Source organism: Gasterosteus aculeatus, chromosome 1 (assembly GCF_964276395.1).
Source record: "Gasterosteus aculeatus chromosome 1, fGasAcu3.hap1.1, whole genome shotgun sequence".
Lineage (NCBI taxonomy): Eukaryota > Metazoa > Chordata > Actinopteri > Perciformes > Gasterosteidae > Gasterosteus > Gasterosteus aculeatus.
The window spans coordinates 17,620,065-17,644,376 of NC_135688.1; the positions used below are offsets into that span (position 1 = coordinate 17,620,065).

The window sequence follows — 24,312 nt, forward strand, 5'->3', positions numbered from 1 at the left end:
CTCCCCTCCTCTCCCTTCTATCTGGGAGCAGCGAGAGCACCATTGCTCAAGTTCCCATTGAAAAGAGAGCATATACAATGGGGTCTTTCTCAGCCTCCCTCTCTGTCTCCATTAAAGACCCTGGGAACACAACACTGTCCACAGAGCCGCTCTTAAAGGGCCAGCGGGGCCCAGGGTCCCGCAACCTGAGTCCCGGAAACCTCCCATCGAATTTCATGGGAGAAAAAAAAAACAGGAATCTACGCAGAAAATCAATTATTCATGAATGGTGTGTGAACGCTGGCCGCGCCACCTCCGTCCAGACACAGCCAATCACCTCAGACATCACAGTCTGCAGCAGCACAGCACAGCCCCCACTGCTGATAGGAATCAACTCTTTATTTAGACTGCAGCTGATGATGCGGAGACTGTAGATCAAATAGATTTGAGTATCACTCACAGTATACTTTATATTAATAAATGTGTAAAGTAAGGTCTCTTTTTTCCCATGCTGCATCGCTGTAAACAAGACATGAACATGGTAACTATATAGTAAAATACATTTAGCATTAAATTACCTGATGTTTCATTTATAGGCCAATGGAAAGAAACTCATTGAAAGTCTATTAAGCCGTGGAAATGAGAACTTGAGCGACATTTGGTTTAACTTATTTTAAACTTTTTTTTAAAATGAAAATGAATCACACGTGATGTTAAATATACGTAGAATAATAACAAAGGCAAATGAAAATAATGCAATAAATATAGTATGAAAATATATAAAACATATATATATAATTTGGGATATACATATAACATACAGGTTTGTACATAGAAACCAGGACGTACAAATGAGCCCAGAAAATAAATCTGTGTAATGTGAGAATGAATGAATTATGAACAACTGGGTAAACAAATGCAGTTACTGTTCTCTAAAGAACAACGATGAAAGCTTCAACTAAGTAAGGGATCCTCTGCCATGACTTATGTCACTTATTATGTTGTTGGTGCACACATGGGAAGTGCCAGGGTCCGACTTCCAGCGGGACACAAGGTGATAAACTCCACTATTTTACAACTTCCGGGGATCCAGCGTGTAATTAAGAAAGCGAATGAGGGGATTGTGCTGAGACAATCAGCATTTCTCACATCTACTGAGAGGAAGGAGGAGGAGGAGGAGGAGGAGGGTGGAAAGAACTTTGAGTTGAGGAATTTGAATCCTGTTTGAAGAGTCGAGAGAGGGAGGGAGAGGGAGAGGGGGAGAGAGAGGGAGGGAGGGGGGTGTCTGATGGGTGTGGGGGAACCGGTGCGGCAGGAGAGTGGCCGAGGACGACCGACTGCTTGATACACTGGTTTAAAGAAACTTACTCCCTCGGTTTGCTGGGAACACATTTGTGGAAGTTTACCAGCGGCCGAAAGGCTCGGAGCGCCTTTTTCTTTCTTTTCTTTGGCCGTGCGCTTTCTCTCCTTGGGGGAGGATTTGCGGATCCGGATCAACCAAAACCACGGAGGAAGAAGTAAAGCTACAAGACTTCTGAGCAGTTTCTACATTCTGTTTCCTTTCAAGATAAACACATAAGGGAAGCGAAACTACGGCATCCGGTTGACTTCTTTTTTTTTGTTTTTTTGGCGCATCTGTGCATAAATCTCCACTTCGGCCGGAGTCGCATTCAAACTTTTTTTTCCCCTTCCCACCGCGTAAACCTCTCGGGCTTCTCGGAGCGGCTGAGATGCGGTGATGGAGTCCCGGGACGTTTCCAACGCGACTGCTCTCCTGCTGAAGCACATCCTCGGAGGGAGAAAGGCCATGCGCGGCTCGAAGTGGTTCCTCCTGGTACTCGCCGTCCTGTCCTGCGCCTGGAGGCCGGTGGCCGGCGGCACCGTCACAGGTAAAGGTCTCCATCACTCTCTGGGACTTGTCATCTTCACCGCCGTGGGGGGGGGGGGGGGGGGGGAACAACCCCGAACCATCAAACCATCAATTAGCCCAGTTGGCTTTCTGCTCCTAAACTCATTACAAGCGTTTGCTTTTGAGGTGGCTTCGCGCAACCACAGCGCTGCACGCGAGCTCAACATCTGGCCGACATGAAAGAATCCATTGCACTCAAAAAGCCCTTTTGGGACAAGCGACAGATTAGTTTCACGGGCTCCATCGGGCTCCAGCTCAACGTGATGATTGAGTGACAGCACGTTCAGGTGTGGGGGGGGGGGGCAGGGGGTGCTTTTCAGATCAGGTGCAGCATGAACACTTTTGTTTTTTCTTTACTGTATCCACACCCAGTGGTGTTTTGTTTTTTTCCAGAATACTTTGGAATTTAGAGAGATGCATTCCAGATAGGGAAGGGGCTTAAAATAAATCCTGCTGGGAAGTGAGAGGATCACAACACTGGAAACTCAGTTCACAGGCATGTAGCAGAGCAGCAAGGGGTGAGCTTCTCTTCTCCAGACTCCTGCTTGTCTACATACCTGCCAAGATTAGTCGACTAATCAGCAAGTCCATTGCGTAAAATAAACATTGAAGCCATTTGTAATGCAGAAGCAGCAGAACATGACCATCTCCTGATTATAAGTTATTAAAAGCTATTTCAGTTAGTAAGGACTTTTAAAGACGTCACATTGGACCTTGACAAACAGCTCAGATAAATGTCAGATAATGAAAAGAATGCAGTGTCAGCGCTTGTGGTCCGTCAGACGTCCTGATCTGTTGTAACTATCAAGTTAGGCTGCTACAATCCCAGTGGGTGAAAAACACGGGGTCCCCACGGGGGCCTCCACCTGTCCGCTCATGTGTTTTCACCATTACGGACACGCTGTCTCTGCGGGACATGGGGCCTCTGCCCCTGCAGATGTGCAACCAGGAGGAACAGACGTTAAGAGACTCCTCTGAGATTTATATGCTCTCAAACTGATTTGTATTTTTTTTTTACTGACATCTCAGTTCGCTTTCGGATGGAGGGGTGGATGGCTGTGGCCCAGGAGGGACAAGGGATGGGAGGGATGTAGAGCGGGTGGTGGTGTGGCGGATGAATGCTTTGGTTTGTGAGTCAGATATGGTCTGACTCAGACCCGACCATCGGAATGACGGATGTGTTAAAAAGGCGAGTTGGGATGGGAGGTGGCAACAATGTCCAGCGATGAATCCGAAGAATGGTATGAAAAGGGAGGCTAGGAGTAAAGGGCAGAGGCCCGGCAGTGAATGGAGGGGCCTGAGAGAAAAAGCCAGGAAGATAAAGGGAGGGAAAGACAAATGCTCAGGCTGTCTCGTATGTTTGGTATGTGCACGGAAATGTAACATTTTTCTACAAGAGAGAGAGAGAGAGAGAGAGGGAGGCACAGAGAGTGGGAGCACAGGCGGGGTAAGGAGGAGGGATCATGAAAAAACAGTGTGGGACATTGAGGGAATTTGGGGACAAAAGGGAGGAGATGGAGTAGTCAAACACAAATGAATCACTGGCGAAGGGCCACACACACACACACACACACACACACACACACAGTTTAACCAGGGCCTGCTCTGTCTACCGTCTACCTCTGCGTTCAACATGAAAAGGTTACACAGGCTTATGATGTGAATGCAGCTCTCAGAAACAGAGAAAGAAAGTAGGGCTGCTTTTGTTCACCATGTCACTGAGACCAAAAAAAACACGCAAAGTCAGGGCATCGCCGGATCACGAATGGGCTCCGCCTAGCTCAGAAATAAAGGGAGGTATGACTTTTAAAGCCAGGAGAAGCACACAGAGGAGGTGGAGAGGCGGTGGGGCCAGGGGGAGGGAGGCTTCATTTATCCCCCAGAAGCAGCTTTTCTTTTTCTCGGCGTGTGGGTGGATTACATGCACCTTTACAGAACAACGCTACGCCAGTACTGTCGATGGGTGCTGTTTACGCTGCACGTCCGTTTTGATTTATGTGTGTGTCTGCGTGAGATGGGCTGCAGTCCTGCGAGGAGGGGGGGGGGGGTCAGAGGTTGAAGGTCGGCCATGAAACAGACTAGTAGGGCGGGTTGACAAGCTTGAGAAAAATCTTCTCGGCCGCCGCTCGGTGAAACAAGGGGTGATTTATTCTCGTCCAGAAATTGATCTATTTGATCAAGAAGTTAGAGAGCCCGCTCAGTATTTTTTTTTGATGCCGTATAGAGGAAAGACTTCTGCAGGAGAGATCCGGGCATGTGCCCTTGCTAACTTTGGGTTTAAATCGATACCCTCGGTATCCTCAGGAGTGTCTCTTGTTACTTTTGAAGTTTATACAAAAAACTAACTTTTTTCTGAGGATGTTGAAGAGATTTGCAGGCGTCGCGGCGGACGACCCGCCGGCCCATCTGTGCGGTTGGAGGTGAAACCCTGAATACGTTGAGTGTTTGCGTTGAGCTCCCTCTGCTTCGGCACTGAGCGGCCGTCCCACAACAAGGAGCCTTTGTCCCGCTATCAGCTCTGTCCCCTTCAGGTCGGCCCCTCCGTTAGCGGGAACAAGAGCAGCGGACTATCAACACACCTGTCTGTTATCACATTTTATCACGTCCAACCTGTCCCGCCCACAAATAAATGTTAAATATTTGAGTGGGGAATTGAATTTGTTCCCGTTTCCCTGTCAAACTAATTTGATTTCAATGTGTCCACAAGTCTTAATGAGTAAGCCAGTTAAATATATATATATATATATATATATATATATATATATATATTGCTCAATAAAGGTAATATTTCTGAGCCACTTAAATGCAAAATATATTCAGCATTCGATGTCAAATGTCGAATTCAATTCTAATTTCTATGGGAGGCTGCATCCTCACATCTGACAGCGTCACATTCTTTCTGCACATGAAAACAAATATTTCACCTCGACCGACTTATTGACTTATTCTGCCAATAAGTCCAATGACTGGACTTATTGGCAGAAGTCCAGTCAAAAGTCCAAAACAGGATGAGCTGTAGTGAAAAACACCATTTCAATGTGTACTCTTTTTTTTCACGCAACCCCCCTGACACTCACAAGCCTTTAGTTAACCTCCATTTTTGATTCCTCTTTCTTACTCAAAGATCTGGAGTTCGAGCTGAGCCCCAACGTCGTCATCTCCTCGCTGGGCAAACCTGTCACTTTGCACTGCACCCTGAAAGGCACGGGGGACGAGGAGGTGGACCCCCCCGATGTGCTCTGGCTGAGAGACGGTGTGCCCCTCCTCTACGCCGACACCAACCAGTTCCAATTCCACACCGGCGGCACCGGCTGGACGATCATGAGCACACTCAGGTAGCCGCCTGTTTCTCTACCGTGGACCGGAGTGTCGCCTTTGTTACAAGAGGCTGCCACACCTGCCCTAAAAATGTGAATAACGCCGCAGCTGCGATTTAAATCATTTCCTGTTCCTCCACATTGTCCTTTCACCCGGCTTAACCAGTATGTCTGCATGTATGACTTCTGGCCGCTGTGGAGCAGTTTAAAATCTGAAAGAAACCAGATAACCTGAGCAAATCCCAAAACTGAAGCCTCGTATGATCGTAAGAATTTAATCAGGGTCTGATTGGGTTTTTGAATCGTACCTTTCTATGCACACAACAGTATTGAGAAGGTTCAGCTTCCCGACATGGGCGCCTACCGGTGTGCCGTTCTGTCCGAAGGTCACCAGACCATGTCCGAGGAGGGGAGCATTCAGCTGGAGGGTGAGTTCATCTGCAGCTCACAGCAGACGGCGACACAAATAAGCAGCACGGTTGTATTTGGAAGTTGAATCGAGACCCTGATTCAGCAAATCTATTCTCTCGCTCAGGCCTTCCTCATTTCTCCGTGGAGCCCCAGCACATGTCCATAGTGGCCAACGTGTCCCTGACCCTGAGCTGTGTGGCCCACGGACCTCCAGAGCCCGTTAGGGTCATCTGGCTGCAGGACGGCGCTCCTCTCAACTCCCTGTCGGACCCCGTGGCTCTGTCGCCCTCCACGCTCAACCTCACAGGTATCGTCTGTCACAGCCATCAGCTGAGCGCTCTATTTAGTTGAGGCATTTGACAGAAGGTGCTTCATACGTCATTGGGGCAAGCTATTGCCCATTAATCAATCGACATTTGATTTCAGCACTACATTAGACGTTAGCATGATGTTAGCATCTCACTTGGATATGTTTGTGGCCTCCAAGCGGCGTTGTTTTTTAAATCCCTAAAAACAAGACAATTTCAAATGTATCGTTGTTTAGTGGAACGTATTCCGACTGACTATGATGTACTGCCTCAAAAGCTGCACATCAACTATCCTCTATAGCTTCAAAGGCTGCCAAACCCTCCCTCAGTGGTCCAACACAACCGCCAAGAAAACCACCCTCTCACAGGGGGAGAGTTGGCCCGGGGCCAGCGGATCCATTTGGGGGACGCGGCTTGTGGTTGATGGGTAAAAGCAGAGCAGCGGGCGAAAGAGGGCCTTCTATGGGGAGATGAATAGATGGGCAGGAGGTAAGAGACAGAGGCTTGAACGCAAACCACAGCTGCCAGCCAGATAGCTGGCCTGTGTTCAGTCCAGTGGCAGGAGGACAGGAAGAGCAGGTTGAGTCAGAGGCCGGGAGGGGGGGCGGGAGGCAGGGCGGGAGGCAGGGAGGGAAGGAGCCGTTGGTTGAAGGATCTGGTTTGACTCATTTGACGCAGGCTGCCTGCTGATGTCCAGGGCCTGTTTGACGGTAACCTACACTCACATCTCTGGAATGGGGGACTGACAACAGGTCCGAAGATAAATGATCTCATTAGGGTGTAAACGGTGAAGAGAGACGGCCCAGCGTTCACTTTGAACCAGAAATCCAGTGCAACACGTCTCTCAGTAGCGTCTCAGGGTGTCCATCCCTGTCTGATGAAACGTGTGACATCCAGATCTCTTTGTGTGTCCGCCAGCTTTGGGAAAGTACTTTGCATTTTTGACTTGGAACAGTCAAGAACACTTAATGGTTTCAGCCACATGATAACGATTGTCCTATTGATCCTGTACTTTAATGCTGATGATAAATTCATAAAATACTGAATTCAATGGTTACAGCTCCTAAAATCAAAGTGACTGATACCTCTCCCTCTCTGCAAATGCAGTCGTTGTTCAGCCAAAATCAATTTAAAGACATCAGCTCTCGGGATCTGTGATCAACAGTTTTCTTTTTACTGATCTGTAACATATTGCTAGATAATTAGTTTGTTAACCTCACCCGAAAATGGTTCAACTAAAGCCTGGGTCCATAGTAGCCACAGCAGCACTCGCTCCAAACGTTGGTAAATCTAGTTAATCCTGCCATCCTGTCCTCCCAGGCCTCCCTCTAAAGCCACCCCCCCCCCAAAAAAATATCGTTATGAGAATGTTGTATTTCAACAAAGATTCATTCCCCACCTCAGCTTTAATAAGGTAAACAAAAATGAGTGAATCCACCATGGCGCAGAACATCAACAAAGCACAGTCCTGATGCTCTCCCCACATAAAGGAAGCAGCGGGACCGTCGCTCAACGCCGCGATGCTCGTGAGCTCAGGAGTTCTTCCTGGTGACCGATTATGACATTGTCAGCGGGCCGGGGGTTGTTGTGTTGCGGTTTGCTGACGGGGAAGGAAAAGAGTCAGAAGGGCCGCTGGCGCAACCTCGAGACGTCTCGATGAGCACTTCATTCTCCCTCGTACCTCACCCCTCCCTCCCTCCTCTTCCTCTCTCACAATCCTCCCGCTTCAACCAGAGGGGTTCGTACCCTCTGTTCTTTTTCCGACAAACAGCACAATGGAGGCATGGTGCCGTCAGCGCAGAGCGACACACACTGCCGGTTGTGTGAGTCCGGGCTTGTGACTGATTGACAATGTCAGGGTGTTAGATAACCAATGATGAATGTCACATGTTTCAGTATGGTTCTGTGTGTGTGTGTGTGTGTGTTGTAAGATTGTTTGAGTGTGTGAACACGCTGTGAGTCACTTTGTAAGAGGACTCATTCACTGTTAAATATCTGTGTTTGTGTGTAGCGGTGCGTTTCTGTGTCCCCCCCCCTTCAGAGGAGCCCCAACCTCTCAGAAGCGCTAGCTCAGCCTTCTTTACACCTGATCCCACAACACGACCGCTCTCTTTGTAATCAAAAGCGCACAGCGAGAAATAACCCGCTGCAATCATGCGGCCTTTTTACTTGAAGGGGCTTCTTGAGTTCAAGAGGAAGTCTTTTTACATATGAGATTCTAAGACTTTGTACAAAGCTGGTTTGAGAAGAAGGTCCTGGAAGGGATCTGAAGGTCAGACGACAAAGAATTTGTAGATGTCAGATTAGAAATGACAATGACAATGTTTGATCACTATTCATCAGAACTACATCCATTCAATTAGAATAATAACAAGACTAGTTAAATGTGAAACTTCTGAACGGCCGCGCTTGACAAAATGCCGGACACGCACTTTCATATCCACAAACACCTGACCTTATGGAAACTATTGCCCTCCCATTAATCTCCCTCCGGTCTGAACCTTCAGACCGCCTCTCATGTCGACATCATCTGCGACTCAGCATACTGATGAAGGACTCTTGGTTTGAGAAGCCCCCCCCCCCAGATTCACACGCACATGTTGTATCTCGTTTGCCTGTCCAGGTTTGAACCGGACCAGCACTTTTTCTTGTGAGGCCCATAACCACAAAGGAGTGGCCACCTCTGGATCCGGTACCATCACTGGTGGGTGTCACACTGCGCATATCGGCCCACCATTGCTGGGATCATTATAAAAATGTGTGTATGTCTTTTCCTGTCTGTCTTTAGTCCTCCCGTCCAAGCCTCAGAACCTGAGAGCCGCGGAGGTCACGCCGACCGGTCTCCGCTTAACGTGGCAGCCCGCTTTCGGGGGCGACTACCCGATAGTCCGCTGCACTGTTCAGGTGAGGTGAACGTGACCGGAGGAGGAATACCAAAAGTACCTGAGCGAAACCTGTGCGTTGGACAAACGCATCACTCTCTCCTCCTCATTTGCGAGAGTCTCCGCTCTCTTTTCTTTTTGCGGGCCGTGCTTTTCAAAGAAGAGCTCATCATCTACTCCTCCCTGCTTTATTCATGTAGCCGGGGATCAGGTTTCGCTCTGGAACAGTGGCCTCCTGGACTAAGTAGCACCACTCTGTGTCAGTCTCTCTCTGCCGCTCTCATTGTAGCTGGGAGGCAGAAGGGGGGGGAGAGGGGGGGGGGGCATTTTTTCTCCTGTAGAAGGGAGCAGTGCTGCAGCAACACCCCTAAATGTCTGGTTCTAATAACGCTGCCCCTCATACCTCTCGCCTCCCCCCCCTTTCTCCTCGCCCTCACTGGGGAACAAGGCGAGGGGCCAGCTCGCAGAAACGGGGCAAAATTCTGAATTTAATAGTTCATTGTGGGGCCGGAGAGAAAAGGGGAAAAAGCAACATAGCAGAGAGCGGAGAGTTGTGACTGAGCCGAACACAAGGAGGCATAAAAAAAGAGGAAGGCAATAAGAGGCAAAGAGAGAAGGGAACAGGGGAAGTGCAGTGACAGCAGGTAATGTCGGTCTGACCCATACAAGAGGAATGCAGACTCAAGTGTGACTCAGAGCTCAGGGGCACAATTCCATTATACACACTTGTTTGCAGCCGGGACGTGATTCATTCAGGAATGACTCGCTCTCCGGTAAACACATTTCTTTCACGGTCCTCATTCACACGGCTTGAGATTCCACCACATGCCACACTCACGGCATGAGGCAAACCGCCTCCCCCTTCTGCATGCTGATGGTTTGTGTGGCTGTTATTAACATGTTTCCAGCTGATATACTGTAAAGCCCCCGTCCCCCCCTCTGTGAGGTGCAGCCAGTAGCCTGCAGGAGACACAATAACGCTCCAGACCGGCTCCTTTAATGTGGTTTTAAAGATTGCTGCAATCAGGGAGTTTTTTTTTTATCCCCTGCCTTTGTGTTTCTCTTTAAACTTGTTCACCACTGTGAGTTTGCAGAGACAGCAGGTTTCTGACTGTTTTTTTTAGCTGATGGGTTCTGCTTTCTCTGAGGCTGGCTTACGTTTGACACAACAATGTGCAATTTATGGCAATTTATGGCAATTAAGGCTCAGTGACCACACCCCATGCACGGGCACTCCAGTTAGTAGATTTTTATACTAGAAAAAACACTCAAACCCTAATTTGAAGCAGGTGGTTTCTCTATACTATAAACTTAAATAATTATTGGGAAATATGAACTCATCAACACATGTTTGAGCTTCTGTAGTGCCAACCAACAAACTCTGATCTCTGATCGTTAAAGCTTGGTAACAGGTTCTAGTAGCAACTCAAAACCCAAGAAGAACCGTAAAGAAGCACGATGTGTGACAAATTATTTTGAGATAAAGTGACTGGCCTTCAACTCCTGTTCACACATTTAGTTGAACATTATCAAATTGAGTTGCATGCACAAATAATTAAATTAATTTAATTTACTGCATTAATGCAACTATTTTTTGATTCAATTGTTTTATTATTTAATTTATTCATAATGAATTAAATAATAACTAAAAGGTTTCCCAGCTCACAGGACATAATACAGCGGCAAATCAAAATGATGAAACAATGCTTATGAAGCACGTTTAAGTCTATTTTCTAAATGTTCCAGGCCAAACATTCGGGAGAGTCCTCCTCAGCAGGCCCAGATGAGATGATCCACAACCAGAATGTGAACGTCCCACCAGCCGCGCACTTCATCGGGGGGCTGGAGCCGCACAGCCTCTACGCTGTCAGGGTGGCCTGCCACAGCAGCCAGGGCCCATCCGACTGGTCGCCCTGGGTGGAGCTACGCACCAAAGAAGGAGGTGAGGCCTCCGGCTGGCTGAGGAGATGTTTGTTTTCACCCTGGAAGTGTGCGTGCGTGTGTGTGTGTGTCGGGTCACTGCCGCTGAAGTGAGCCCAGGTCTCGGGCCGTGCTGTCTGGCTACTGATTGGGTCCAAGTCTCCTCCCTCTGCTGCTACTACTGTACTGTGACCAATGACGGACAGATGCTACGCTGCAGATAGACCATCCAGCTGCTTGTGAGGGTGGTCTTATACAGTGCAAAGCATCATTTTATCATGTTATTATATTACAATGCAAAAAATGGCCGGCCTTAGTCTCTAAAGATCATAGTCAGATTGTGACGGATGCATCGCGTTCGCATTTCAAAGCTGTCTTAGTCTATTTTACATACCTATGACTACAACTTTCACTGTGCAGGCCTAATGATTACATTATAAAGCTGCCGGCTGCTTTCTTATTGCTCCCTAATTTCACCTCGTCAAATAGTGAAAGTGTAAATTAAAGGGTCACTTTTGAATTTTTTAACCTGGACCCTGTTGTTTTTTTGACCAGTTACCTATTAAGACAAAAAACATTTATTTGAAATTGTTCCAGTATTGCATAATCACCTCATTAAACTACAACGTAATCGCTTCGGGAATCTCCTCACAGTTGATGACACCCACTTTTTAAACTTCAACCCAATTTGAAATAACAATGGTAAGTTTATTAAATTGGTTGAATGGAGAAAACAACCCTTACTGAATGCACATTGCCGATGGGGAGTCGCCCCGAGGGCTTAATATTAAATGCTGGACCCATTACTCTTATTCAAGCAACCGCTGGTTCCAAAGATCCACCCACTGCGGGATGCAGTCATCTTTTCTTCAGCCGCCTTGTTTTTTGTTTAGTTTTTTTGCCTAGAGGCATATATTTTCTAAGCTTGTTTTGTGGTGAATCAAATTCACTGCCGCTTCAATTCAGCCAACCTCTTTCCATGCTTGTTTCAGCAGGACAGCAAGGAGTCATAGAGTCAAGTTACAGTGCACTGGTAGTCATTATGCTCCTTTCTGTGCCCCTCCATCTTAAGTCTCTGTATATAGAGAATGCCAGACACCGGTCCCCTGCACTTCCACGCGCTTTCAAATGCAAACTCTGGAGGTGGGAGGTGCAGGAGGCTGACTGGGACTGCGGGGACAGAGTAGGCGGAGACGGGAAGAGTGAGAGGGGTGAAGCTAAAATAGTCCTGAATGGCCTCAGTTAGGATCGCCGCACTGCGTCCAAACTGTACCGCCAGGCTGCCCTGTGTTGGAGTTTGAAGGCGAGGTGGGATTTTCCATGCCAGCTCATGCTGTCTCTTATCCCGTGATGAATAGGAATGGAAACAGCTAAGAGGAGAGATGTGCCACAGGAGAGATGATGGGGCCTTTCCATCATGGAAGCCGCTCTCAACCCCCCAAAACACAAAGCGTTTCACATAAACAGTCAAATGGAGAAGTAGCAATGAAAGAAGTAGCAACTCCTACCGGAAAGGAGAAGGACAAAAAGTTGTTTGGAGACACGTTCCCTGCAGTCGGGATTTCAGTTCTCTTTTCAACTAAATCAAAAGTTTTGTTTCAGCGAACACAAATCTGCTGCTTCGCCAATTTATTTGACACCCTTTTCAGCCACAATGTTTTTATCTGCGGAAGCTCTATGCACATTTGTACTTATGAGTCAGAGGAGGAACAAAAAGCTGAAGATTCAGCTGGTAGTGAAAGATGGTTCAGGAGGCGCTGAAGGTCAGAGGGAGTGACGGAATGAAGGGCAGAAGTAGACTTCTCACATAACTCCCATAAGCCTCTAACTGCCCAACGTCTTTTATTCGCACTCTTTACTCTGCTCCATTAGCTTCTCATGAAGGAATTCCACAGATGTTTCACCGTATCTTTTCATATCTCATTCCGGCACAAAGTTGCTTCTCCCCTCTTTCAATTCTCATGTTTTTCACTTCATTACAGCCTCTTGTGCTGCCAACAGTTTTTCAAATTTCACGACCGCCCCCGAGTTCCATCAAGTAGGCGGTGCTAGCGTGCTCTCATTTGGTTGCAGCGGCCTTTTCCGACCTCAAATCCTACAAGCAGCTCTGCAGGATTTATTTTCCTGTCTCAAACAGGCAAGCAAACAAGAACTTTCATCTTCACTTCTTTTCGACCCCAGTTGACCTTTGATTTCCCCTTCTAGAGCACACAACTCCAGGCACTGTGGGAAAAGAAAGGGGGCTGGTGGTGGGAGACGGCAAGGACTGGATGGAAGAGCGAGGGAACGAGGGGGCGCTTTGAAAAAACACTCATTTAGCTATTTTCCCAAAGCCCACTATTTTCCCCGGAGGAGGTGGAGAGAACTTTAAGAGCGATTGGGGGGGTTGGGGAGGCGCTGGTTGGTGGGAGAGGAAACGAGACGACCCGCGTCACCTCCTAAATCCTCAAATGCGACGGCATTATGTTTGGCATATTTATTCCATTAATGCATGTTTCCTAACACAACTCCAGAAGTGCATCTTTCCAAGAAAACCCCACTTGGCTGGACAAAGGCTGCTTTTGGCAACACTTGACTCGAGTCGTTGTGTCATAAGTTAAAGATTCCCTCTTCCCTTGTGGCTGTACGCTCAAAGTGACGCCATAATTAATCCAGAGTTACGGGACAACCGAAACCACCGCCCTAATGGAAGTGAGTCACGACAACGCGGAACAAAACACATTTTATCTCATTTAATTTTACTGCCAGCTTAAGAAATGACCAAGGTCTCCGCCCGCCAAAGACACTTGAAAGAATACTTTTTTGATGACACTGACATTCGTGCATTGGCTGATCTGCAAAACATGTTTTTCCTAAATTCCGCCGAGTTTGTTTTCATTTACGGAGCACAGACTCCGGATCCCAGGGTTATGAGTCAATGCTTTTGGCTGAAGGGTGACCCTTTTCCGTCCACGCGTTGACTCACCGGGGGGACGAAGGGGGGGCACACAGGAAAAGAGAGGCAACGATGAAACAGTTCTCCTGCACGGCTGCTCTGGCGGCTTGAGACCGTAGTCGTAAAGCCGCGGGTGCAGATGTGAACCACGTCTGCTGTGAACTAATTGTGGCTCAAAAGTGTTTGTTTCTCCGCCTCTCGTCAAGCCCCGAACCGCTTTCATGTGGAAGACATTTTTCTTCTGTAGTTTCTGCATTTAAAAAACCTGCAGCACACGTTTTGGTTTTCTCTCAAAAGGACACAAAGGTCTTACGTCGACGGCAGACGAAGGGACTTGGAGAGCAGGAGATGGAATCCTGTTGGATGGGAAACAGGGAGGGAGGGAAAGAAAGAGACCAAGAGGGAATGAGAAAGGGAGAAGGGGAACAAAGGGAGCGGAGAAGGAGGATCGTAGGTGGAGGCGACGCGCTCCACTCGGACCTTGTTTTTGTTGCCTCTGGCAGCCAGAGCAGGCGCCGCATGTGGAAACAATCATCTGCCAAATGCTTCCCGATAACATCATCCGTAAAGGCTTGGCCGTGTTTCCCAAACTCACACTGGCTTTGAGTAAGTGTGTGTGTGCGTGTCCAGATAGTTTGTGAAGACAAAAAAGACGGCAACGCGCTGTTGTGCTTTGTGAAAAGGATTTCTGTTTCATTCAGAACATCAGTAACACACACACACACACACACTGACACATTCATCTTACTACTTCTAGCATATCTTCCTGCTGGGTTTTCTCTCATGTGGGTGTTTCCTTTTTTTACTCTCTGATCCAGAGAGCCAGAAAACAAACAAAACCAGGCCAAAGAGAGCCGAGCAGGACTAGTGGATGGACTAGTAGGGGGACAGCACGAAGGGGGGGGGGGGGCACAGCGTTTGAACACCTGAAGCCTTCAAACCACGGCCTCTCAACTCGTCCGCTCGCCCCTTTAGCTTCACGCCTCACTCGTCCTGACGGAGCTGAATTCCCCCACATTCTCAGACACCTTCTCCCTCTAGCTGCTGTAGTTGTCCACACGCTTGAGACTCCGGGCTGTCAAAGCAGCACATCCCTAGTGACCCCGAGCCCGCGCGCCTTAATCGCATAGCTGCAGAGCCTTTTTCCAGTTGAAAATCCCAGCAGCTAAGTGAGTGACTTCTTTTTGCCGCTCTGTGTTAAAGTGCCGGAAAACCCTCCGGTCAACGTGAGCGGGGCGCTGAACGGGACGGATGTGCTGGTGACGTGGGAGGAGCCTCCGGGGAAGCTGAACGGAGAGCTGCAGGGCTACCGGGTGGAGTACAGCACGCCCGTCACGCATCAGGTCAGTCTGGGACGCCCACAACTAAACGCCTGGCGTGACGCTGTCCGGCATTTGCACTGAAAGATGAAAAGAAACGTTCAATCGGCTTCATTTTGACTCTTCCTCTTTTGCTGACAGTTAATCGCGGACGCCGGACTGGACACAGAGCTGTCAATCAACCTGTCCGTCCCCCTCTCCAATGTGTCTTTTCGAGTGTGCGCCTATACGGGGGCCGGGCAAGGACCCTGGACCCCCACACAGACGCTGACTCTTATTGCTCCCGGTGAGTCCGACTTTAACTTTAAATTGACCGTAATCACTTCTTACTAATTTCTGAGATAAATATTGACATCGGCTCTGTTTTATTCTTATTCTCACAGAAATGGAGGAATTTCGAGGTGAGTAATGACTGGCTTTACACTTACAAACATTCAAACCTCTCAGAGTGAATCACACAATTGATATTGAGCTCATGGCGTGTTTTTTTTCCTGCCAGATTACTTCTCTTTTCTTATTCTTAGTCACTGGGTTCCTCCGAGAGCCTGAGAGTTCCTTCCTTTGTGTCTCAGGGGAACAAAAGGGGAAGAAAGAGAAAAAAAGAGAAATGAGGATCTCAAACAGAGATAGAGGGAGGGGGGTGTCAACGGGGAGACGCATCATAAATATTTATAACAGACAGGAACATTGCAGCATCTCTGTTTGCTTAGTCTAATAGAGGCAGACAGACAATTCAAACAACAAGAAGACAGATATAAAAAGAGGCAATAGGGGCCGGGGGGGGATTTAGAAGCTGTGGGTGGCGGTTGTGAAGGAAAAGCAGCAGCTTGGAGGATGGGGAACAAAAAAGAAAGCGTGACACTTTTAGTAAATCATTAAATCCACAAATATGGAGGCAGGAATGAGGTCACATGTAAACAGCAGACATTGCCTGTGTCACAAACATGTAATAACTACGGAAGGGAGAAAGGGAATTGAGCTTTTCCGGTTGCACACTTGTTCTGCTGCACGCAGCGAAGCAAATAAACCGGAACACAATCCCTGTTTTATTCTTTCACTCGATGACGCTAAATCATCCTAAAAGACCCACATGAATAAACCCTCCTCTGTCCCTGACCACACTCCCTTCCCTTCTCCCCCCCCCCCAGGTCCGTCCACGACCCCGGCCTTTTCCTGGCACTGGTGGTATGTGGTGATGGCTGTCGCCGGCGCCGTGTCCATAGCTGTGCTCATGGCTGTTTACGTGGCCAAGCTGCGGCGCAAGGAGACGCGGTTTGGGTGCGTATATAAACTCCTGCTGGCGCTTGTCCTGGGTGGAAGGGAGGGACGCCATAGCGGTGCCAAACCAAAAAAAACTCCCGGACCCAGTTGCTTCACTTTGGCATTTGGTCGGAGGAAACAGCTGTGTTTGCGCCGTCTGCCAGAAAGACGACCTCTCATCGGGCTTTGACCTGATGCTAACGCCGCTTGCTTGCGTTCGCAGGGAGGCCTTCGAACCCATGATGGAGAGCGGAGAGCTGGTGGTCAGGTACCGCGCTCGCCGCACCTACAGCCGGAGGACCGCAGAAGCAACGCGTGAGTTCCCCCGTCCCTGCCTCCTGCATGTCGGGGCGCCTTAAGTGTGATCCCCGAAGATCTCAAGCAGCAGGAGACGAGTGTCCCCGCGTGCCCTAAACCTGCCTCCGTCCCCGGGATGGTTGCTGACAGACAAAGGCAGCAAAAAGGTCTCATCTCTCACGCCCTGGACGTGGATCTGACCGTCCAACGGAAGGATCTCCTTTGGCGCACAGTGGCAGTTCTGTTCTCCGTCTTTGGAAACAGGAAGCGCGTTTCTTTGGGGCATCAAAGGCAGGAACGATAACAAATACGGGTTAATTCCTTCCGGACAGCTGCGAAAGCAGCAACCGGGGTGTTGAAGTCATCCGACATACCCCTTACGATCTGTAACGCAATGATTTTGTTATTTCTAATCACATCAATGTGCAATAAATCCATCGGGGGAGCGTGAAAGCAGGATTTAAATACGGCTACATTTTAGTCTTTAAATGTCGGAGGCAGGGTCGATGAAATGAAGATTGCATCGAGTACTTCTCCTGTTAAAGACATTTCAGATTTAAAAAGGCATCATATCTGCTGTATCTGGAGCTCACGTCACTTTTGGGTCCAGGTGGAGATACGACCTCATACCAGTGGGGGACAAAGCATCTGGTTTGACTGGTTTGACTGGTTGGCTGGTTACAGATGGAGATACGTACCCGTGAACCCAACGCGCAGGCTCAGAGTTTACACAGCTGGTTCGTGACACTGATCCAGGTGTACGGCTGATACTTCAAATGTCAAACTTCTCATACGCAAATCTCAGCTTGTCGCAGCCACAGAGAGGCCAAAAAGTTATTCACTGCATAAAATGAGACCCGGCCCTAAAAAAAAAAAACAAATATAAAGAGATGTGGAAAAAATGTGTAATTGCAATGAATGGAGATTTGGAGAGCTCGCTGGGAATAAAGGAAGAGGTCAGTTTGGAAAGATTTGGGTGGGATTTTCGTTGTTGATGTTGAGGACTGATTCGACGCCAGTTCTCAGGACACAGACGAAAAACCCTCCGGTTTATGGCTCGCATCGGCTGAGGTCTGGCCGCGCCAGCATGTGTTGGAACATGCCTGTGGGCTGAGCACATTGTTGTGGGACGCATGGCAGATTGATAGTGTAGCAGCAGCTGGACGAGGGATCTCTGGAGCATGTCGTTGCCTTGTCATACACTGGCCCAGATGTGGAAACAGAGCTAATATCTGGAGCTCAGTGACAGCCAGCTGGTTGTAGAGAGCCAGGGATGTATTTTTTTTTAAACGGCTCAAATCCTCTGACCTCAGCTCCCCAACCGGAGCCCCAGCAGGATCACGTGTGCCAAGCCTGAAAAACGGGATTAATGGGACCGACACAGACTCTCTGCACTGTCCCCTTTTAAAGTTTTAACATTTGAGTTTGTTACACTTTCTGTCATTCATAGGAACAGGTCTTTGTTCATTGAAACGCTGAATCATTTATTACATTAATACAAAGCCAAATAATGTAACGTTAGGCCCACTAAACATAATTCTTCCAATAAAAAAAAGAGCTCTATATATAAAGTTTTATAAGTAGACGGGGTGGTTTGCGTTTAGTTCTAGTCTTATTTCCATTGTTATTCAAGCTGACAGTGTTTATCAACACTGTTTTTGGCTCAGCGTTGTGCATTGTGGTTTTAAATTCTCGTTTTTTCTCTCTTTTCCACGCTGTTCATTACGTTACTCTGGGCCTCACACACCATCCGAATTCCTCTTCCTTTTCTGTGCTCAGTGAACAGCCTGGGAATCAGCGACGACCTGAAGCAGAAGCTCCAAGACGTGATGGTGGACAGACATAAACTCACCCTGGGAAAGACGCTGGGAGAAGGTGCTGCTTTGTTCTGGTCCTTTGACTTATCAGCAGCACAGACGTCTTTCCACTCATCTCAAGTCATTTCCCTCTTTGTCGTTGCATCTGAACTGGGCGTTTCATTGTGTGTGTGTGTGTGTGTGTGTTCAGGGGAGTTTGGCTCTGTGATGGAGGGGATGCTGACTCAGGAGGAGGCTGTTCTCAAAGTTGCTGTGAAGACGATGAAGAGTGAGTAGACAGTGAAAGTACTCAGCAATCAGCACAAAGAATCCCTTCATCTTGAGAACACAGGCCAATTGACGCACATCCCCTCGTGTCAGAGTTTAACAAGTGTTGGGGGAGGGGGGAGTTTTTGATCGGAAAGGCGACAACGATGCCGCTTGTGAAGAATTTTGGTGGAAGAAAAAGTTGACATAGATCACAGTGGCAAAGTAAAGACAATAGTGCAAAAACTCCAAAGAGGAATATTTCAACCTACCTAGTGGTAAACGTTACTAACAGAATTTAAAATCAAATCAAACAAATTTAGCTGCCATAACACCCGCAGAAATAAAAGCATATTTCTGACCCTGTCAACTTCATGACCTTGCAGCATGTGCATGAGGTCACACAAAAGCACGTCGTCTCACCACGTGTATGGTCTCCTCCCCAGTTGCCATTTGCACCCGCTCAGAGATGGAAGATTTCCTCCGCGAGGCGGCCTGCATGAAAGAGTTCGACCATCCCAATGTCATGAGGCTTCTAGGTGAGTCAGGCTTATCTAAAAACACTCAAATAAAGTGAGAACATATTTATAGAAAAAGTAAGACAATTTATTTTGCCGATTGAGTTGTGTGAACCGATGAAACTGCGTGTGAGTTGTTTGAACACAGTGTTGTCGTCCATAAGCCCAGAAGATGTACCGAGTCTATGTGTGCAGCACTAAGCCGCCGTGTTGTTACAGGTGTGTGTCTGCAGACTGTGGAGAGCGAAGGTTACCCCTCCCCCGTGGTCATCCTGCCCTATATGAAGCACGGAGACCTGCACAGCTATCTGCTCTACTCAAGGCTGGGAGACTGTCCTGTGGTGCGTCCAATCCCACACAATGAAAGAACAGAGTCAGCAGCTCACGCACACACAAACGCACACGCACACATTTATATCTTGGTTGGTTTGGGGTTTATAAGTTCACATGAATGTCCGTCAGCAAAAAGGAATGCAAAGATCAACAAAGACGTCAAGTATTTGTTACAGTGCACACACCTTTTCTTGGCAGTGTGTGCGCTGTGAGATCATGAAAACACAAGATATTCATCTGTCACTGCTCCCTGCAGCGTCCCTAATGGATGAGATGGTTTTTGGATTGGAGAACTATTACACGCAGTAAGTCCCTGGAGAGCCAGGGTTGAAAAACACAAGCCCAATCAAAACAAGAATCCTGCTGAATGTTGAAACATCCATGAGATCCTGCAATCGTTGAGAAGCACAGCGGTGCTGAGCCTGGTTCCTCCCACAGGAGGACGGAGGAGGAAGGAGGAGGCTGTTAGGAAACAGGGAGCAGGGAGCGTTCGGTTCATGACCATGGCAGCTCAACCAGCTGGACTCTGTCTCCCTCTACTGTACAGCAAAGACATGGCAGCTGTGTGTGTGTGTGTGACTAAAACCATGCTGTCTCTGTTTTGTCCCGCAGTACCTCCCGTCTCAAATGCTGGTAAAGTTCATGACCGATATTGCCCGAGGGATGGAATACCTCAGCAGCAAGAACTTCATCCACAGAGACCTTGCTGCTCGCAACTGCATGTAAGCACAACCTGCTCCCACTTCTGTCTCGGTTCCTGTGTGTCACTTTCTCTTCAACAGAACCAAAAGTACACTTAAAAAAAGAGATTATGGTTTACACATTTCGGGGAGGGGAAGGCCCAAAAAGAAGCCATGACTCTTGCATGCGTGTATTTTCCACTATGACTCCCCAACAAAGCGCGCTGTAACGCTTTCTCCGCCTTAGGCTGAACGAGAACATGAACGTCTGTGTGGCCGACTTTGGCCTCTCCAAGAAGATCTACAACGGAGACTACTACAGGCAGGGCCGCATCTCCAAGATGCCCGTCAAATGGATCGCTATCGAAAGCTTGGCCGACCGCGTCTACACCACCAAGAGCGACGGGGTGGGTTCACCTGCTGCGTGTCTGTGCGCGCATGTGTGTGTGTGTGTGTGTGTTTTAGATCCCAAATCCCGTCAACATTGCGGCTTCCAATTTATTTGGCTTCAGATTTAGGTTTGGATTAAGATAAATCGACACTTCCACCTTAAAATATCTTTTGAGATTCAAAAAGATCTGAGACTGGGTCAAAAAGTGGTTTGTTTTAGTGTTGCTTCATTTCACAGTAAAAACAAGAACCAAAACTTCCAGGAAGCCTCTTAAAGCTCTGATCAGACAGAGCCTTTTTTTACATTTGACAGCGGCCTACTTAGTGCTAACATTAGCTTTACGCACAGAATGTACTGCACCGCGTTGCACCGCTGGTGAACTGGTGTAGCTCCACGTATCCAGCAGAAGCCCCCGAGCTGCTTAATGTTAAAAGGGCCTGAAGCAGTTGGACCATGTAGGAATCCACAACTCATCAGAGGGCTGTCAATCATTGTCTCACCCGTATTGGACTAATTACGTTTGTTGAGTTTGGAGGAGAGTGACAGGACTAAATGACAGCATTGTATTTCCTTCATGTTCTAACTAGCGTTTTAGATGTTTTAAACTCAAACTGATTCACAGCTTCTCAGCCAAGGAAGACAGTACTGTGAAAATGTTTTAACACCTTCATGTCACGTTGTAGTAAAGTGTCCCTCCTAGAACCCGTTGCAGTATCCCAGCGAGATACAACACAAATAGACTGAGTATTGTTTGCTGTGTGTGGTAAGGCATGTAAAAGCTAAAGGTAGGTCCAACCTCTTTAACCCTTCGCCCTCTCTCTCCACTATCTCCGTCCCTCTCAGTGGTCCTTTGGAGTCACCATGTGGGAGATTGCCACGCGTGGCCAGACCCCGTACCCCGGCGTCGAGAACAGTGAGATTTATGATTACTTGAGACAAGGAAACCGTCTCAAGCAACCTCCGGACTGCCTGGACAGCATGTGAGTGTCTTCGCTTTCACATTCCTCCTGATAGCTGGCAGCTGATAAGGAAGTTAGAACAAACAACAAGGCTAGACGATAAAGACTATCTGCATTTCATACTAGTGTTTTGTAAACATTCTCAGATGAACACTTTTTGTTCAGATATATATTCCTCTAATTTGAAAAGCCCATACCTCTTGATAAGCCTGAGAGTGGTGTTATTTTAAACAAAAAAGACAAATTTCAAAGGCACAAAACAATAAGTAGTTAAAAAGGCACTAAGCTTAAAAAGGTTTGCTAAAAAAAAGATACATTTGTGTCTTGTGTTGTGTTTTGTCCAAACAAATTACATTCAAAATATGTCATGATTTAATTCTCAGAAAATGTTATCGACTGGACCCTCCCAAGTGTTAGTGGTTGTCACATGTTCCCAAAATGAAGATAACATTTCCTCATCCTCTTCAGCTACGCCCTGATGTTCTCCTGCTGGCTGCTGAGTCCTAAGGACCGCCCCTCCTTCGAGTCCCTGCGCTGTGAGCTGGAAAAGGCCCTCAAGGATCTGCCGGACACCCAGGACCCGGACGAGATCCTGTACGTCAACATGGACGAGTCCTCCATGGAGCTCGGCGCCGTCGGCGGCCGCGACCCGCTCTGCGGTCCGACCCCCCTCTGCCTGAAGGGTCTGGATTCCGTGACCACCGTGGAGGTCCACCACCCCAACCGCTACGTCCTCTGCCCCCAACACGAGACCAACCGAGCCCTCTCGGACTCCCTGGAGAGCCTGGACATGCGGCTGTCGTCCTCCACGGCCACGCTGCCTTTACAACCGTCGTGCCACTCCACCCCCAATCCCACGCCCGCCCCCACCCCGACTGTGGAGCTGCTGGAGGACAGGGACTCGTCCAGGAAAATGCCCTGGCAGTGATGGCTCCACTTTTGAAGCACGTCTCATCACTGCCAACGCGTGCCGTCCTTTAATACCGAGATCCTGCCTCTTGATGCGGACTTTAACGAACCCTCGTGTGCCCTGAAATACAGATTTCTGAACACAAATGAACACACAACCGAAGGCGTTCTGAGGAAGGGAAGGATCGGGTTTCGCTCCGCTCTCTTCTGAAATGAGCACATATTCTAAAGTGGATGTAAAAATAAGTTACAGTAGGTGACCAGGTTAAGCTCACGCACTGATTCCCACGAACACTGCGGCACAATCAGAGAAATGCATCCCAGCAACGAAAGACCGGATCTGCAAAACTACCTGCATACAGCAGATGGATCTCTTCCATGTGATTAAGCTACCACAAGTCTCTGTGAAGCAGCTCACACACTGCCAGGATGAACACAACCAAACACACTCAGGCCTGAGCGCTAACGCCCAGAGTCCCTCTACGAAAGTTCTCCAAACCTCAAGATACAAGACTTTTCCCCCTATAGCAGAATATGAATGAAATCTTTAAACAAGTAAAATAATTAAGAGACCAAAAACAATTCAAAGATACTGCTCATAGAGTCCTCCTTCCCCAGCAGTTTGTTCGGTGGCCTGATGTAACGCTGCGGGTGGTTCTTCAAGTAGCCCTTTAAACCCAACGCGCCGTTTACAGGTCAGGACAGATGCAATGAAATGAAATTCAACCAGTCTTCACATCTGAGACTTTACTCGATGGGGACACAGGTACTGGTCACACGAAGGGGACACAGGTACTGGTCAAACAATGGGAGGGGGTTGGATGGACTAATGGGCGGTGCATGACGGAGTAACCCGAGGCACGCGGCAGGATGAGCTCCTTCGCCTTTGCCTCAAGCACAGTGTTATTATACATTTTTGTATTTTTTTTTGTCAATGCTGATTTTTGTATTTCAACAACTTTGCACTAATGTCTTTTTTTATATAGATCATCGTATGTTTGTTTATAATTTGTATATCTTTTTTATGCTTTTTCTCTCAATTTCATGAAACCAGTTGACAGCTTCACTAAGGCGGAGAATGAGGCATGGCAGGGCGGATCCGGGGGACATGATGACCCCCTGATGTCATCCTGCCATGGACGATTCTCTCTCCAGGTTCAACACTGTAAATAGAAGTTTAGCACCAGCACAGTGGAGATGGAGGAGGGGGGGGGTGTAGGAAAGCAGCAGCGGGCATGATCTCCTTTGAGGTTTGCCAGTTGCATCTTTGCATCATGCAGGCACTTATTTTGTAAATATATAGATAAATAGATGTTCACATGTATCTCTATATCTTTGCTTTAGGGCATACTTTTGCCATTGGAATGTATTCCTATACACGTTTGGGAGATTATTTGTTATGAATGTTTTCTCAAATGTACATGAAGAGGTACTTGTACACATGAACTAGTACGGAGTGATGTTTCAGCATTACTTAAATTCTTTAAGATCTCGCTATACATTTGGTACTGTGTTATCTGAGTGATGCATCGATTTTTGTGCCGCACAAATCTTTCACCAACCACCGGGATTGAAAACATTGTTGGTTCTTTGGACGCATAGAAAAACTAAAAGGTAAAAAAAAGTAACTCAGAAAAAAAAAGGTAACTCAGTTCAGATTCAAATGTCAGAATTTCACAACTTTGCCTTCAGTGCCTACAATATAAACAAATATTTTTGCATTTCAGTAAACATGTGTGTGTATTCTTCCGGTGTATTGAATCGGGAGACGATTGTGCTATAACTGCCTTTGTACTGCCGCTGATTTGTAAAAGTTTTATACAGTACCCACAGTATTTTATATAAGAAATAAACGTGTCCAAGGTGAAAGAGCCCTCCACCCGAGGGTTCGGGTGTAGCCTGCGTTAATCTCATCCACATCC

At 47.7% G+C, this 24,312-nt stretch overlaps 1 protein-coding gene across 1 annotated transcript; it reads left to right on the top strand.

The window, feature by feature from the left end:
* The first annotated feature begins 1,207 nt into the window (after positions 1–1,207).
* On the top strand, positions 1,208–24,259 carry axl (AXL receptor tyrosine kinase). The gene is made up of 20 exons (XM_078082717.1): positions 1,208–1,868; positions 5,013–5,223; positions 5,533–5,633; positions 5,741–5,923; positions 8,548–8,628; positions 8,713–8,828; positions 10,553–10,748; positions 14,865–15,004; positions 15,122–15,266; positions 15,364–15,381; positions 16,129–16,258; positions 16,464–16,555; positions 18,317–18,412; positions 18,545–18,622; positions 19,047–19,139; positions 19,338–19,459; positions 20,064–20,173; positions 20,379–20,538; positions 21,366–21,502; positions 21,950–24,259. The coding sequence occupies exons 1-20, from the start codon at positions 1,718–1,720 to the stop codon at positions 22,407–22,409; spliced, it is 2,820 nt and encodes a 939-aa protein (XP_077938843.1). The 5' UTR covers positions 1,208–1,717; the 3' UTR covers positions 22,410–24,259.
* Positions 24,260–24,312: the final 53 nt, after the last annotated feature.

What these genes read in the sequence shown, in the direction of transcription:
- axl (XM_078082717.1), top strand. Translation starts at nt 1,718, where the DNA reads ATGGAGTCCCGGGACGTTTCCAACGCGACTGCTCTCCTGCTGAAGCAC. An exon ending in GGGAAAGACGCTGGGAGAAG is followed by an intron (nt 18,413 to 18,544) that starts GTGCTGCTTTGT and finishes GTGTGTGTTCAG; the next exon opens with GGGAGTTTGGCTCTGTGATG. An exon ending in CAATGTCATGAGGCTTCTAG is followed by an intron (nt 19,140 to 19,337) that starts GTGAGTCAGGCT and finishes GTGTTGTTACAG; the next exon opens with GTGTGTGTCTGCAGACTGTG.